At 37.0% G+C, this 18675-nt stretch overlaps 1 protein-coding gene across 2 annotated transcripts in view; it reads right to left on the bottom strand.

Moving 5' to 3' along the window:
• Smp_152710.1 (glutathione-s-transferase omega,putative) overlaps window positions 1-16099 on the bottom strand; it is a gene marked incomplete at both ends in the record, with an annotated part of 19060 nt that extends 2961 nt beyond the window's left edge. Inside the window, 5 exons of one of the 2 annotated variants that reach the window (XM_018791721.1) lie at window positions 252-369; window positions 4562-4778; window positions 13220-13325; window positions 14095-14183; window positions 16078-16099. In XM_018791721.1, the coding sequence (XP_018647294.1) occupies window positions 252-369; window positions 4562-4778; window positions 13220-13325; window positions 14095-14110 (457 nt within the window). Of the gene's footprint in view, window positions 1-251; window positions 370-4561; window positions 4779-13219; window positions 13326-14094; window positions 14184-16077 lie in introns of those variants that run through there. The other variant, XM_018791732.1, reaches the window with a different exon arrangement.
• Window positions 16100-18675: the final 2576 nt, after the last annotated feature.

Below are 18675 nucleotides of genomic sequence, written 5' to 3'. Positions count from 1 at the left end.
CAGGAGTCCCACGATAGGACGAAATGGCCGTCCAGTTCTTCCAGATTTCCCATGGTGGTCTAGCTTCAATTAACTCATGATTTCAACTATGAGAAAAAGTGACTTATGGAATTGTTGGAGCATTTAACAAGATACTTTCTAGGATAAATTGAATTAGATAACTGAAAAAAATTACTGGGGTCATTACTTATTATTGTAACAATAATCTGATATATATTAATCATCAAAATAAATAAATAAAACTGAATTACCAGTAAAATATGGACCTTTGATAGCGTCATTTATCTTACTGCATGCTGCTCGATACAGTGATACATCACATAGATTTATTTCGGGCACACACATAATCATGTAACTTGGTCTTGATATCTAGATAATACAAAGAATATATATAAAAAAATAATACGATAATTATTCAGTAGAACTATCGTGGATAAATTAAGGTTATGTGATGGTACGGTGGTTTGGAGAATGTTGGTCGACGGCCTATGCTCCATTAGGGGTAACAGGGGTAAGTAAGTAAGATGGTACGGTCGACGGTGGAGAGAGTCAGCTCTCCATCTTCAAAATCCTCTCACATTATCACGAAAAGTGAACGTAACTAAACTATTCATATTTGTGTCCCTCTTATTATAAGCTTTATTTTGACCTATAGTCTATTATTATACGATTTACCATTCTTGAGTTATCCCCAGTCTATTGATTACTGTTCCCCCTATTCACAGTCACATTTGGCCAAATCTTGTACAAATGTTATTTTCTATTTTATGGTACGATGTGGTCTGTCTTTTTGGTATATAAGCCCAGTATGTTTGAAATATAATGATTCATATTTCAGAGGCTGATATTGGTGTTCTAGACATAACTGGCTGGGTTAGGCAGATAGCAGGGCCGATACGCACTCTAGACTGCTCATACGGTTTTCGTGTATCACTAGTCCGATTAATAAATCGCTGCTCTCCAATTGGTGGCATCGTCACGTCATATATTAACTGAGCAGCCAGGTAGGTTACAAATTATAACAGAAATACTTTATCCACCTTCTTTTGAAAATCTAAAAATATATATGACTGCTCTGGCGCGAGACTGGTAGGTCCTGGGTTCGAATCTCGCGGGGCGAGGTCGTGGATGCGCACTGCTCAGGAGTCCCACAATAGGACGAAACGACCGTCCAGTGCTTTTAGGTTTTCCATGGTGGTCTAGCTTCAACTGAATCATGATCTTAACTATATAAAATATATGACTGAATTTGTTTATAATAATATTCTAAATGTTCCTGAATTATTTAATAGACAAGGCCCATATATGGTGATAAAATATGCAGATTTAATTAACTTTATACAAGTACTAGTCTGAGTTTCACACGATATTAAATTGTATACATATTTTATGGTTTGCATTAAATGTATCCATTATTACAATCTAACTAACCGAATGTCAACCCAACTGCATCACAAGACAAGCGCTCACATAGAATCCTGAAGGCCAAAGGAAAAGAGGAAGACCAAAGAACACATTACGCCGAGAAATGGAGACAGATATGAGAAGAATGAACAAAAGTTGGATAGGATTAAGAAAGGAAGGCTCAGGACAAGAGTGTGTTGGAGAATTAGCATTATGAATGTGAAGACAATGTCACCTCTCTTCATCAAAATCAATCCTAAACTATTCCGTTTTTGCCGATAAGTTACATATGAATATAATATTTAGAACACTTGCTATTGATATACTTGTATCCCATTTTTGCTAAATACACTAGATATTATCATTTCCTTACATCCATAAGTCAAATATATATTCTGGACATATAGTAAAGTTATTCAAAGAAATTATGTTTAGAAACCAAAAGGTAGTACTAACATTGTTTTTCTCTAAATTGTACAGGATCCGGTTGACCAGTAAATGGTCCTGAAAAAACCATTCCTATTAAAATTGATTGTAATAGTGGTCGGATGTAGTCCATAAGATACTCCTGCTTAAACTATGTCTCGTATTACTTGGCATTTGTCAGAAAAGTCCACCAGTAATATCGAAGGAACTGATACTCTCTGGCAAATTCCATCATATATCATCTAGCTTCAAAGTCAGAGTTTTATTTTATTTAAACACATAAATATTGGTACAAGGAAGCACCAGATACATATGCGCCACACAAACCTCGTTCGATATGCGTGAGGGCTGTGATACTACCCAGGTGCCCAAACCGAACAATGTAGTCTTCTTAGGGGTCGACACCCGTAACCTTCGACATAAAGGCCTGATCCACAAGGCAGTGGAGCATCGTAAGGAGATGCAGTCACATGGTAGCCGATGACCAACGATTGGTTCATACGCCATTTGTTCCCTCAGGATACTGGAGCCAACCCATGTGCACCATTGGTTTGGAATGAGGGTTTTCCAACTCCCCTAGGTGAACTTTCCGTGTCCACCAACCCGGTTAAAGCGCCGGATATTCGCTTTTCGTTTTCTCAATTTCGCAAACAACACCCCCATTGCGAGAAGGCAGTGATTAGGACTTCCCTGACAGAGGCTATATACGTGTGGCCGTGTGTGAGAGCATTCCGAGAGAGGGCGGGCCCTCCCCGCTCTCGGCCGTACCAGGGCATTCGAGGTCACAAAGTCAGAGACATTAACACTGAGCTAAACTAACCGTGATTGACCGCTCATAGGACGGAGATATACATTAACGATTACATAATAGTTTTACTGAAGTCTTGAAGATAATTTTTTTCTACCTTCAATGAACCCTTATACCTGGATCCATTACAAATGAATTTTTCATTTGTAATGGATAAACCATGATGATGAACCATGTAATGGTTTTCACCTTTAACATCAATTGATGATGTTATCAACACACAACAGAAACGACAAATACAGTAAATTAATTAATTCCGTGGATTGTTTTTTTTTGTTTTAACAACTACTTACAACATAAAAACAATCGTAGTAAATATTTGAATAAAAAAGATTGAATTCACACATTTAAAAGACATTAGTGACCTTAACTTAAAAGGTCACATTAGCACAAGTTAATAAGAGAATAATAGGTGTAAAGAAAATTCATAACATTGATTTGTAAACATGAAAGAGAAAGTTAAAAAAAAGTTCTAAACATTGGAAAATTGAATGTGTAAGGATAGCTCGTTGGCAAACTCAAGGAAGCCTCAAGAATCCTCAGAAAGAGCCGAAGACATTCTATCCAATCAATCATCGCTAAAGGAACATTCTAGGATGTCGACATGCAGCTTCTCTATTGGATGAATAAGAAAGGATCCCCTATGTGCCTATTGGCTGTCCAAAATGATGATTTTTCCAGGTTTTCCATGGTGGTCTAGCTTCAAGTGACTCACGCTTTCAACTATGAAAAATACTAAATCTCCACAAAACCCCTTCTGATAATTAATATAATCATGTGCTCACTAGTGACTTCGAGAAGTATATCTGAGAGCTCTAGTGAGAAGCAGTGATCAGTGGAGTTCAAACCACGTCTGTTGTGAGATAGGAACTCACTGAAGACAATTGGTGAATGGTTGCTCAACTTCGTGGATCGGTTGAAGTTAAACATTAAAATCGTTGGATGCCAGCTCAGTGGTCTATCGGTTAAGGGCTCCGGCTCGAGACTGGTAGGTCCTGGGTTCGAATCTCGCGAGAGCAGGTTCGTGAATGCACACTGCTGAGGAGTCCCATAATAGGACGAAACGGCCGTTCAGTGTTTCCAGGTTTTCCATGGTGGTCTAGCTTCAATTGATTCACGCTTTCAACTATGAAAAATACTAAATCTCCACAAAACCCCTTCTGATTTTTTTTCAGCCAAAAACTATAAATACATGAGATTTTTTGTACTATATTTGACACTGTGTTGGGAATAACATTCCTACTTACTAGTCTTCTGTTTTCTCTTTTGCGACGTTGCGGGGTCGATCTTTCAAGTAGTCTAGTAGTACGCGACATAGCAAGATTCTAAAGTTCTAGATATAACAGAATGTCATAAACTAGATAATTCCAATTACAAAAAGACAGATTGATTGATAGAACACAGAGGAGATAATAAAGAAATATTTGTATACATCCATCTTTGAACTGATGACACTGGCTTATTTGGAGTAAATTACGACATTGTATCGTCGTAACTATTCATGAATGAAATAATCAACCGTCATTATCATTTTATTATATTGACAATACATATTAACTAGGTCATTGATTGTATTGTGATGAAATAAGTTCTTTATTAAAACTTTTGAAAAATAGCCTTTACTATAAGCTGAAAGAAATGTTCGACTCAAAAAGATGTTTTAAAAGAATCTATCGTCAACCTTGGCTAAACAGTTTATTTACTTAAAGATGTTCGCTTTTCGTCCTCTCAATTTCATAAACAACAGTAATGCCACGAGAAGGCAGTGAGTAGGACTTCCCTGGTAGAGGCTATATACGCGTGGTCTTGTGAGAGCATTTGGAGAGGGAGAGCGAACTATCCCCACTCTCGACCGTACCAGGGCATTAGGTTGAATTTTTTTAACAATTCAATATTTAAATGATAAAATTATTCAACGCTTACACCAGTAATAAGTTCTTTAGCTTTTTCAAACTCTTCAATACCACAACGTGATAATAAAGTTTCAGAACCATACAATTTATCTATATAACGTATGATCACATCGGATTCTGGTAATTTTTCTCCATTTGGTAGTAATAATAAAGGAACTTTGCCAGTTGGATACATTTCTAAAAACCATTCAGGTTTTGAAGCCAATGAAATATCTATGAGATCATAACTGTTTAGATGGAGAAGAGAAAGACACAGAGAGAGAGAGAGAGAGGGTAACAACATCATACCCATTACAAATGAAATACTGATGAAATCAAACAATGACAAACAAGTTTGTATTATAGATTAAGATTTTATAATTTGTGATAAACGATATTTGGATATTGTTCGATTAATGGAGTCAAATGATAAGTTCAACCGATCGATAATATACAATGATACACATAACTGAATTTCGCGACGTAAGTCTCCAGGTCAACTGATATCATAGGACAAAGCAGCTGACTAGCAGAATATAAGTTTTTCTATACAACAGAATAGAATACTCACGTCCAAAACATTAGCACAAATTAAACATGACTAAACAGCATGAGTGATTTAAGAAAATCAATGTAGGTAGGTCACTTATCATTTAATGAATTGAAACCTTGTCTATCATAATATTAACTCCACTTCACTCCACTCTTTCCAAAAAATTTACATTAAAAGACAAGACAGTTAGCCCCCGAATGCCCTGGTACGGCCAAGAGTGGGGAGAGTCCGCCCTCCCTCTCCGAATGCTCTCACATGGCCACGCGTATATAGCCTCTGTCAGGGAAGTCCTCATCACTGCCTTCTCGTAACGCGGGTGTTGTTTTCGAAATTGAGAGGACGGAAAACGAATGTCCGGCGCTTTACCCGGGTAAGTGGACATGGAAAGTCCACCTAGGGGAGTTGGAAAACTCTCATTCCAAACCAATGGTGCACCTAATCTCAATATTTCCTGATGCTAAATACTACAACTACCACTTACAAACTGAAAGTTAATGTATAAAGTTGTTCACAAAATCTCACATCTCGTCATTGCTAATAGGTAATGAACTCATAATGTAAGTCAGATAGTTTATACAGTTTCGTTAGTACATTAGGAATACGCACCAAATTTCGTTGTTTATAGTAGGACCTGTTAGAAGTAACATGTATCTGCTCGCTTATAAGATACATTCTATAAGATCTACAATAACGTCCTTCACTACGCAGTTACTAGTGTAAGAACATGTTAATTTCATCCTAATGATTTTTATTTTATTTAAACACATAAATATTGGTACAAGGAAGCACCAGATACATATGCGCCACACAAACCTCGTTCGATATGCGTGAGGGCTGTGATACTACCCAGGTGCCCAAACCGAACAATGTAGTCTTCTTAGGGGTCGACACCCGTAACCTTCGACATAAAGGCCTGATCCACAAGGCAGTGGAGCATCGTAAGGAGATGCAGTCACATGGTAGCCGATGACCAACGATTGGTTCATACGCCATTTGTTCCCTCAGGATACTGGAGCCAACCCATGTGCACCATTGGTTTGGAATGAGGGTTTTCCAACTCCCCTAGGTGAACTTTCCGTGTCCACCAACCCGGTTAAAGCGCCGGATATTCGCTTTTCGTTTTCTCAATTTCGCAAACAACACCCCCATTGCGAGAAGGCAGTGAGTAGGACTTCCCTGACAGAGGCTATATACGCGTGGCCATGTGAGAGCATTTCGAGAGTGAGAGCGAACTCTCCTCACTCTCGGCCGTACCAGGGTATTTGGGGGCTCATTTTAATGAAGATTTGTTCATCAAGTCTCGTTTAATTTTTATCGTTCCATTGACAGAACACATGTTTAACCAATCAAATCCGGAATCACGCTCAAAAATTATGGATATATTTAACGAGGTAACTGATACATTTCCAGCTGCAATAAGGAACAGTTTTATAACTGAGGAAGAGGTTAACAAATTCTTTATTAAGGTTGACACTCTGGGCAATGTGTTCAAAAGTTCTTTTATCACATTCTATTCACTCTAATTATTCAGTTACATTGAATGAATCAATTTTTAATGATGTCATATCAGATGTTCCTTTTTTTCTTAATCTTTTAGTTTCTAGTGGAAACCTTGGTCACTATGAAGAACAAGTTCTCGATGGATTCATATCCAATTATAGTTCTGATAATCCTATATCAAATGTGACGTATCCTCATAATCTATTCATTACTAGTCAGGATAAGTGTAGTGAACAAGAACACGAGTTGGGACAATCGAATGTATTTAAGCACAAAATTACAGACTATCTCACTAAAATCTGACAACCATATAGTAAATAGTTAACATGCAAACTATCAATCAATTGTCTCAATCGTAACTGTTCTTTCTGCAAATATCAGTCCATCGTCTCTGATTTCATTTTCCATGCATTTTCATACCTATTGCGTTCCGTTCCCGTTCTTTCTTTATCGATTCTCTACTGCAATACATCCTATGCCTGACTATCGTTGTATACTACTTATGTGGATATAAGTAACCCACACCACATAAGGAATATGTTTTAAATGAGTCACATCCTGATCACCTTCCCGGATATTTTTGTAGCGAAGTTTTTAGTCTAAAAACATATCCGTGGGAATGCTGAACAAAAGTGAAAAAACTGAACAACGTCGACGAACACCCTTTGACACAGTTATTCTACCAAATTAATACAAGCTATGACCCCACCACCAGCAATTAATTTTAGGAAATCACCAATTGTATGATATTTGTTGAATGGTGTTGTCACGGGACCGTTTTAGATCGAAGGCATTAGGTGCCAATTTTATACTAAGCAATATGAATATTTTTAGTACAAGGAAGTATTGAGTATGTATAAATATTCATAACACACTTTTCATTGCTATAAAGTCCCCGACTGATCGAAACTCACTTGAACATGAAACTGTGAAACGCTTATGTATTGATAAGAATATCGTCAAAAGAAGTCTAGAATGTGAAACTAAACTCGAGGAATAAAAGAAGTTTTGAGAGACGTCCGTTACAATGAATAATCCAAAAGACAATGACATAATATCCGAAGTATTTTTATGAAACTCTCGTCTAGAATAGCGTTTCTGAGGAGAAATGTTTGTGATACTAGAAAACATTAGTCACACATATTGATCGACTCTGTATGTTGCTGGTTTACATGATTATGCTTTACATGTCTTGATTTCGACTTGTACTAGTAACCCTATTACTTGAAGTGCACTTGGGAAGTTAATATGTATATATAAAAAATCCAGATCGATTTTATTGATTTATGTTTTAGCTTATAAATGTTAATCAGTCAGTCAATCAGCTACAACGTAGGACCAGGGATATATATGCATCGATCCAAGTTGCCATACCTCGTTAGCACAACAAGATGAACACCGGATTCATAGAAGTAGTTAATTTAGTAGTGTTAATATATAAAAGAAAGGTTGTATATAAGGATATAGTACAAGAAGAAAGAAAGATATGAAGCAATTTTGATCTCAAGGTTTAAGGAAAGATAAAGAGTGTATACACCTACGCTATTGTGATCGATTCTTAGCCATGTCACCTAGAGTCTCCAACCATTGGTTTAGATAGTCACGCGGACCCCAACCAAGTAGTCTGCATCTGCCAACATGGCTCAGACTAGAAGTTAGTGACTTCAAGCACTGATGCCACATTTTGGGTTGGCCGCCCCTAACTCTCTTCCACTCATCCCCAATACTAGTCAGTATAGCACGTCGTGGTAATCGGTATGCCTGAACACCGGTTACCACGACGTGCTATGCTAACTAGTATTCAGGATGGTTAGAAGAGAGTTAGGGGCAGCCAAACCCAAAATTTTAATAGTACAAGGAAGCACTACTAAATTAGATTCATATGAAATGTCTTACAATAGTTAGAAACTAATTCAAAAGCTTCACTAATATAGTATAGAGAATAAAGAATATCCAGATCTGTATATTGTCCTTATATCAAGGTGTTGTACACTTTTTCTGGACATTTCAATTAACTGATTACTATAGTTGTATATATATGTGAATTAATTAACATGTTAATATATAGAATCTGTAAACTGTGTGAAAACTGAAACATGTTTGATAAATCATTTCTAACTAAACTGTTTATCATAAATTAAGGCTAATGGTAACAGTATAATTACATATTGTAAACTATATGAACATAATTACATTCAATGACATAATTAATTACTCTACGAAATAAACATATAGACAAATTGTAAGGTTAGTTTTTTATTCTAGATCATGTCATACTGATTACTCCATTCGTTTGGAATCAGGGTTTTACAACTCCCTTAGATAAACCTTTCATACCCATCAAGCCGATTAAAGCACCGGATATTTGCTTTCTGTCCTCTCAATTTCGTAAACAACATCCCCGCCGCCAAAAGGCAATGAGTAGGACTTCACTGGCAGTGACTGTATACGCCTGGATATAATAGAGCATTTCAAGAGAGACGGAGGACTCTCCCTACTCTCGAACATAGGCAGGGCATTCGGGAATCTGTAAACTGTGTGAAAACTAAAACAATTTTTGATAAATCATTTCTAACTAAACTGTTTATCATAAATTAAGGCTAATGGTAACAGTATAATTACATATTGTAAACTCTATATGAACATAATTACACTCAATGACATAATTAATTACTCTATGAAATAAACATATAGACAAATTGTAAGGTTAGTTTTTTATTCTAGATCATGTCATACTGATTACTCCTAACAAAAATTTACATGAATGCTACAGATTATCATAAAAGTTTTTTTTCAAAATAACAAGAATATGTAACTGTATTGAATTGTGATCTCGGATGGGCCCGAACTTTACCTCCAAATGCCGTGGTATGACCGAGAGTAGATCAGTCAGTCACAACGTAGAACGTCGTACGTACGTACGTACATCAGTTTAAGTTGCCATACCACATTACCACAGAGATGCAGTTGTCGATTCAAATCCCATAGTGGTAGAGGTAGTAAGGGTATAAACAGTAATCCGAAAGATTAGGGTTTGAAGATGTTATTCAAGGAGTATAATCCAATGAAATAAATTTGGAAAGAGAAAATGATAGAGACATGAGGAATTCAGAAGATGGAATTTGGCAGAACATAAAGAGTGGATGCACCTTCGCCATTGTAAACCATTTTGAGCCATGTCATTCAAGGTCTCTAACCATCCATTGCTATCATCTCGCGGATCCCAATCAGGTAGTCTACACCTACCAACATGGTTCAGTCCACTTGTCAGTGACTTCATGGATTTGTTCCATGTTTTGGTCTGGCCGCCCCTAACTTTCTTCCAACCTACTCCTACACCATAAAACATCGCTCGTCTGGGCAGTCGGTGGTTAGGCATACGTAACACGTGTCCCAGCCATCTCAAATGATGAAGTTTCACTACTTCATCAATCGGTTTGCCATCCTTTCCTAGTACCCGTTTCCTAACAATTGCATTATTTACTCGGTGCTCTCAGGATATACGAGCAATGCTCCGAGAGTGGGTAGAGTCAGCTCTCCTTCTCCAAATGCTCTCACATGGCCACGCGTATACAGCCACTGTCAAGGAAGTCCTACTCACTGCCTTCTCGCAACGGGGATGTTGTTTACGAAATCGAGACGACGACAAGAAAATGTCCGGCGCTTTAACCCGATCGGTGGGTATGGAAGATCCATCTATGGGAAATGAAAACACTCATTTCAAACTAATGGTCACATGGGTTCCATGATCCCTTACGAAACGAACAGAGTATGAATCTATTGTTGGTCACCGGCGACCATAGAAATACATCTCATAACGTTGCTCTACTACTTTGTGAATCAGACCTCTAGGTTAAAGGCTCGCAGAGTGGCCTCCTAAGAAAACCACCTGCCCCAGTTTGGGTGCCCAGGCAGTAACTCAGCCCTCATACAAATCGAATGACGAAGTGTGGCGCATATATATTTGGTGTCTCCTTGTACTATTTGACGGTTAATGATGTAATCTTGGAAGTAGAAATTCTACAAGCAAAGCATATAGACAATAAGTTGGAAGTTGAACACCTAAAAAGACTTCAGTATTAATAAGTAACTTGATATCAAATTATAAAATGATCATTTTATTAAGCACTAATGTGAAAAGAATTACTTTGACTGAAGATTGTAAACTCTATATGATTTACTATAGCACAGATAATGCTTTAGACGATATTGTCTGAAATAAATAAACTTACCGCCATCGCTTAGTTATTGGTTGATAGGTCTATGTCTTACATATATAGATTCAACTTTGTAAACCTGACATGTAATTAATTCACTATTTTCTAAACGAAAACGTTTCATCATAAATTATGTACGGGTTTTAAAGTGTAGCCCGCATCGTTAATTTATCTTTATAATAAAATAAACGTGACTTGAATTCTAGTGAATTTATTTATCTAATTATCATATCTACTTTAAATGTTTACACACCATGTTATAGTTAGCATGAGGGATTATGGTGAAGCAAACTGATTCGGCCATTATTAGTCAACCAGAGCAGACTCACGAGTTTTCTTGTGTAAAATTATGAATATACCAACATTTTTTTCTTACTGTGACTCACTTTCATTTAACTTGATTCATTTAAAATATAGTTATGTACCTGTCCAAGACGTGTTCTGATTTGAGGGACTAGTTAAGTGAAGCAAAGTGCCAGAAGAAGGTATCTGGGTCGGATAACTAAGGGCTTAACAGTTGTGACTGTTAAATTTAGAGAATCTAATGGTGTTGAGTAAAATATAAAAAAAACCTTAGAGGACATTTTGTGTTACTAGTCTTGTGGTGTGGGTTACTGATATCCACATAAGTAGTATATGGTAACGGTCGGGCATTGAATGTATTTCAGTAGAAGATCGATAAGGAGAGAACGGGAACGGCACGCAATTGATACGAAAATGCATGAACAATTATAATCGGAGACTATGGACGGATATTTGCAGAAGAAACAGTCAAATTGAGATAGTTGATTGTTATTTTGCAAATTAACCGTTCACTATATGGTCCTCATATTTTAATCAGATATCCTGTAATGTTGTGCTAAAGTACATTCGATTGTTCCCACTTATGTTTTGTTCACTACAGTCTGACTACATGATAATAGTGATTGTTTTTCGTATTTATCTTTAGTTAAACAATTGTTATGAATATTTATTTAAAATAAGTTACCAAAGAAAATATTTTTGATGAGCAATTACTAGTACTAACCGAGCTGTAATGCATGATAACTGTACAACTATCGGTTATTACATGCTTTTAATTGTACACAATTCAGTGACTAAATGTATCCTTATTTTCAGAAGGGGCTTTGTGGAGATTTCAGTATTTTCATAGTTGAAAGCATGAGTCTATTGAAGCTAGACCACCAAGGAAAACCGTCCAGTGCTTCCAGGTTTTCCTTGGTGGTCTAGCTTCAATTGACTCATGCTTTCAACTACGAAAGTATCCTTATTTGTTAGAGCCTTGCTGGAACTATAGTTTTTGAGTGATCATGGTTAGTTATTAATTATTCGAACTAAACTGACGTAGCAGTACAAAACATTTGTCGTTAAAACAGTACCAAATATAATAAATATATTTTTGCGATATTCCAATGAATAAAAAAACTGTATTTCTGACGTTTCTTGAACTAACCCAACTCACTTTTTCAGAGTAAATAAATAACCAAAATAGTTTAAATAGTACACAATTGTAGACAAATTTATTTGATCATTCGTGCCTTCAAATCATTACTCCCTTATTTTGGGATCATCGAGTGGACAAAGCTGAAATCAGATGCACGTTTCTAAGTAAAGATGGTTGATCTACCAAAGAGATAATTCTTCATCTACTGAGACGGTTGGAATATGTATTACGTATTTACAACCGCCACCACCACACTCAACGAGCAGTGGTTGCTGGTTTAGGAGAAGATTGAGAGAAATCTAGACGCGCCCAAATCAAGACACTGTATCACTCCACGAAGTCGCTTACTGTTCCACTGAGATGTGTTAGTGGGTGCAGACTGCCTGGTTGTGGTCCACGCGATTATCACAACCAATGGTTGGAGATTTTGAATGAAATGATTCAGGATCGGTTATAATGGTGCAGATGAATTCACTCTTCTTCTTGCCTTAGATCTTGAGCTTTGAAATTATCTTATAGTCATTAGTCTACGAATACGCTCTCTCTTCTCGAATAATATTGTCTATGTCCAATGTTTTGTACTACCACTGATACTGTTTCTACCTCTACTACTCTGGTATTTGTCTTGGTAAATTTATCTGCCTGTGTTGGTGTGATGTGATAACTTGGATGGACGCATGTATGTGCTAGGTTCTACGTTGATTATTACTAATAGTTGGTTACCTTGATATGGTAGGCAAAGGAGAACGTTAGACTAAAATAACCATTAGTATCTTGATTTAAAGAAAGCCTGACAGCTTTCGAGTCACTTCAACCAAGTCAATGTATTAGCTACACAGACAAACCTCCAACTGCGTGATGTTAACGGTGCGATAGAAAACAATGTTGTTTACTGTGAGGTGAATTTTAAAAGTGTCAAATAGATTTTAACATAGTCAAATAGAAGCAAATGCCTTATACGGATATTAAACTTACTCAACCTTGTAGTAACTCAGTATTAGTTTAACGCGGTCAACGTAAGGGCAAAATCTGAATCCAATGAGAGTTAAGCGATTAGGATCAATTAGCGGCTTAGGGTCATCTGTTAAGAAGAGAATATAAATTCAATTTAATTTAAAAAGCGGTGAATCAATGATTTTGCATTTTTAAATGCGTCAAAATTAACAGATACTGTTACAGCTCTCTTAATGATTCATATAGATAATAAATAGTAAACATTTTGAATGATATCACACACGTATGGAGATAAATACGTCCCCCCAATAAGCTCAAAGTGAATAAATAAGTTCTGTTAAGCGAAAATTTAATATAATTTTAGTTTTTATAACTTCTTATGTAGAAATCTCGAAATAATGTCTTACGCTTATTTAGAGTAACAGGACGTTAAGAAGTGATTTTTGTCAGTATCTACTTTAGAAATACAAAGTGGAATAGTGTGTTTTAGGCATCTCATTTATCTGTGCATCCGCATCACTTCTGATGTGTGGTTAACAACTGAAAATTCATCACCTAAACGGAGGTCGTTTTCATAAAAAATGACCCGATATGTCCTGTGTTCAAATCTCGCGAGGCGGGATCGTGGATGAGCACTGCTGACAAGTCCCACAATAGAAACAAACGGCCGTCCAGTGCTTTTAGGTTTTCCATGGTGGTCTAGCTTCAATTGACTCATAATCTCAACTATTAAAATAACCATAATATCCACAAAATCCCCTTCTTATATGTGTTTGTTTGTCATCCATACGAAAGTTTGGAAATAACGAAATAATAGGCACATGATAATTTGGAAATCAATTCCTACTAGTTATCAGAAAGTTAAATCATTGTAAGGGCATATAAAAGCGACATACTTCGTTTAAGGTGCATTATTGTAAATAATCTTCAAACACTAGTTGAGATGTTTGGTCGACAACTAGAGCTGTACTGACAAAAGTATAGTCTGCAAATAAAGATACAGAACAGTTGGATACAGCGAAGAAAACGGATATAAAAAACTATTTATTTGTTTAAACACATAAATATTGGTACAAGAAAGCACCAGATAAATATGCGCCTCACAAATCTCATTCGATTTGTGTGAGTGCTGTGATACTGACCAGGTGCCCAGACTGAAGCAGGTGGTTTTCTTAGGGGACCACACCCGGAGCCTTTGACCTAAAGGCCTGATCCACAAGGCAGTAGAGCATCGTAAGGAAATGCAGTCCCATGGTAGCCGGTGACCAACAGTTGGTTCATACGCCATTCGATCCTTCAGGATACTGGAGCCCATGTGCACCATTGGTTTGGAATCAGGGTTTTCCAACTCCCCTAGGTGGATCCTCCACATCCACCAACCCGGTTAAAGCACCGGACATTCGCTTTTCGTTCTCTCAATTTTGTGAACAACACCCCCGCCACGAGAAGGCAGTGAGTAGGACTTCCCTGGCAGAGGCTATATATTCGCGTGGCCATATGAGAGCATTTCGAGAGGGAGAGCAGACTCTCCCCACTCTCAGCCGTACCAGGGCAAAAAACTAACATTATAGAATTAGAAACTCAACTATTTAAATTACAATGAACGAGCTTATTTAAATGTATTTACAAGCTTTCCACTGAAAATATGTTTGTAAACTAAACTTAAATGAGAAGCATATGAACCACAGGGAAGTGATTTAAGGCTACTTAATTCAAATACAGAGTCACCAGTCAAATGATATAGGTCTAAGATATACTCCCCAAATTTATATGCACAGCACAAACAGTAAGTATGTTAGGTGACAATGCTACTGTGGTACATGCGGCAGTCACATTTATTCATTTCGACATATCCCTATAAAATTTCGTAAATTACTATTTCTTCTAGCATGGATATTTTAAAACCAACACAACTATTAGGTGCTCAGTCTACTGAGATTCGGATTATTTAGGATAGACCTTCCCTCTTCAAAACTTTCCTATATATTTCCATGCAGTACTGTATGGAAGTAAACGTCTGTCACCTCCATTACTTATTTTAGATTCTGTTGCTATTTCCAGAATTGATTACCTTTACCCGAATAGACAAAAAATAGAAACAAAGGTAAGCCGGAAGGAAATGAAGAGGAACAAAGTGTGAATAAAGGGTAACTGTTTACCTGCCCCGTCGACATAGACCACTTGGAGAAAATGTCTATGCATATCGGCACAGAGGATATTATTCGGAATATGGATTCACAGGATAAAGAGATTGAGATAATTCAGAAACGAGAGAAACAGAGTAAACGCATGCGAGATATCGCAATCCGTTTTAAACCATGTTACTTAGTGACTCCAATTACTGGTTACGATAATCGGGCGGATATCAACCAAATAGTCTGCATCTGTTGAAGTATAGTGATTATAGGCAATTAATCAACAGTTATGCAACCCTGATGTTATGTACACATAGTTGTGTTTGGGTAACTACTTGAAACAGTATGTTGGCTCTAACTTAAACTGGAGATGGACTCTAACAACCCTAAGACAAAAGGATTTGTAAGGGATTTAAAACAATTATGCAAATTTGTACTTCCAATAAACCCATGTCTATGACCACTTGATCGCATCCACCTTTTTTGACTGGCGGTGGGAGTTCACATTTCTTAATATCATGACATTGAGAAACAAATAAATGCATATATGTGTCGCTGAAGTACAGTATCTAACATTCGACGTTAATATAATTCCTTACCAAGATTTCATTAGATTTATTAACCAAATCAACTGATAACAATGAAGAAATGAAGGAAAAGTGAGGCTAAAGCAAGTATCCAGTGACAACCAGAAGAAGATAGAAGTTGTCTTCGAACCCAATAAACCGACTTGATTTAACTTACCTCTTGGTCGCGACGACCTTGAACCAATATCTGGGAATGAACTTTCTGATAAGATATGTATAACAAAAACAAATATTTTACATGTTGACTCAAAGACAGGAAACCACTTACCTTTTTCTATACTTAGTAGTTAGTCTTTATCTTTTTTTATTTCTGGCCAGTGAATCCCAAATCTAGTTACCACCTCGTTTCGTATTCGGTCCTGGGAATCGATTATGCAATGTTATTTGTCAAACAATTCTTCTCAAAACTTCAGTAAGACATATTATCTTATATCCTGAGTGATTTTATCTTGAAAATGTTTTGATGAACCACTTATTTTTCAGTTTCATGGAAAAATGAACCTATTTAGTGATATTCACATTTTCATTGTCACTAAGGTAGCTATGACTATTACAGTTTGTCTGACCAGTCTCTAACGCATTACATACAGAAATATTAGCTTACGCGCATGCACTATTTGTTGAATCTGCTACCTCAACCACATTAGTGTCATCAGTGAGAATTCTTCTAGAGTCATTGAAGTATCTCTAAAACCGATCACAATTATTACATTATTCATAACATGATACCAATACTTAAGATTACCAATGAACGTTGATTACTTCATTGTCATTCACCAAAGTAAAAAACTCGTGACAAAAGGAGTTCATTGATTGTAAATGTGTCATACATGACGCCGCCCCGTCTTACTTTCCCCTTGTCATTCTATAATATAGTACTAATTCACATACACGACTCGTTCTAGATTTTGAACATACCTAAATAAACTCAAACAACATGAGAAACTAAGTCAATTTTGCCCTCATGATGACTCTTGTATCCATAGAAAACTATTATTCTCAGCACCCATCCACATCTCATTTCTATTACCTTGTATTTCCACGCTTACACCCCTTGTGTGCTTGTGTGTATTTGTCTGTCACTTAGAATCTTATCCAATGCTTTTTTCTTTGCCACACTATCCATTATCTAGTTCGAGATTGTGTGGATAGTTAACATAGACTTTTCTAGTTTCTGTCAGCATTTTCCATAAGGGACTTTACAGTGACTGACTGGATATGCCGAATGTTTGTTCTTCGAGAGTTTCTAAAGTAGACCACGGGTTTCCATGTCTGGCTATAATGTGAAAAACTAACCAATATTCAACATCTAAATTGATTGGGAGGACGGCTCCCAGTGAAATCAAGGAGGCTCTGTGAAGCTCGTAAAGGGCTGAAGACATTCTATCAAATCATCTTTTGGAAGAACATCCCAGAGTATGAGTTCAAAGTTTTTCTGAAAAAATACCTGTAGCTCTTCTAGAGTCACTGCTGGTCCCAAACCCGGGAAATGGAGACGGGTTGAGCGTGGGATCGGGAACCCAATCTCGTAGAAAACAATCTTGCCAAAATCAACTCTAAGAGTGAGCAAATTAAGTCACGAAACAGATGCCATTCTAACAGCCGGAGCAACAAGTTATATATGTACATGGAACGTGCGGACAATATGGAAGACCGGAAGGACCAGTCAAATAGCAAGAGGAATGAGGCGATACAACTTGAAAGTGCTAGGAATCAGCGAATCCCATACGACCCAATCTGAATAGCGAGGATGGGTGGATAGCAAGGAGGGATGCTGCTGTACTCCGATCACGAAGAAGCAAATGATTCGCACATTCAAGGAGTTGCTCCGATGCTGTCCAAAGAATCGCGGAAAGCAATTATGGAATGGAAATCTCACGAATCCACCATCATCAAAGCATCATCGAAAAGAAAGAAGGATGGAATCACCATGAATGTTATCCGATGTTGTTGTACACCCACCAATGATAAGAACGACGAAGACGATAAAGATCGGTTTCATGAGAGGCTGCAATCGATCATAGCGAAGTGCTCACGAAACGACCTCACCATCTTCATTGAAGATCTAGACATCAAAGTCGAAATGGACAACATCGGTTATGAAGATATGAAGGGACGACATAGACTGAGTGATAGAAATCAACGAGAACAGTGAGAGATTTGCAAATTTATGCGCGTTCAACAACATGTTTATCGGGGGCACAATATTCCTACACAAACACATACACAAAGCTACATGGATCTCACTGGAACACAACACGGAGAACCAGAAAAATCATATTTACATCTGTAAAATATTCATAAGGTCAATGGAACGAAGGCATGAGAACGAGGAGAGAAGCTGACATAAATTCAGATCACCACCAACTGGTGATGTTGAAGATGAAACTGTAGCTAAACAAACACTGGATAACTAGACAAACAGCATTACAAAGGTTATTATTACCATTATTATTCACAAGCATCTTATGGTTAAATAAGTGTTGTAAAGAAACCATTTTGGGTTTCTTCAGAAATGCAAGAATACACAAGTTTCAATAACGTTAGCATAACTTTTACCAACTTTGAACGAAAAAAAGAAGGGAAAAATAAAAAATGATGATGTTAATGGAATAATAATAAATCAGGTTCTGTGTAATTGAGGGGAATATTGAGTTGATTTTGAAGAAGGAAAGGGAAAAAATAAGGGAATAGAAATGAATGAAACGCGAAAAACGTAGATAGTTTAATAAGCATGTTTGTCAACACGGAACAA

The sequence above is a fragment of the Schistosoma mansoni genome (genome assembly GCF_000237925.1).
Source record: "Schistosoma mansoni, WGS project CABG00000000 data, supercontig 0225, strain Puerto Rico, whole genome shotgun sequence".
Taxonomy (NCBI): Eukaryota; Metazoa; Platyhelminthes; class Trematoda; order Strigeidida; family Schistosomatidae; genus Schistosoma; species Schistosoma mansoni.
This window is presented reverse-complemented; position numbering and strand designations above follow the sequence as displayed.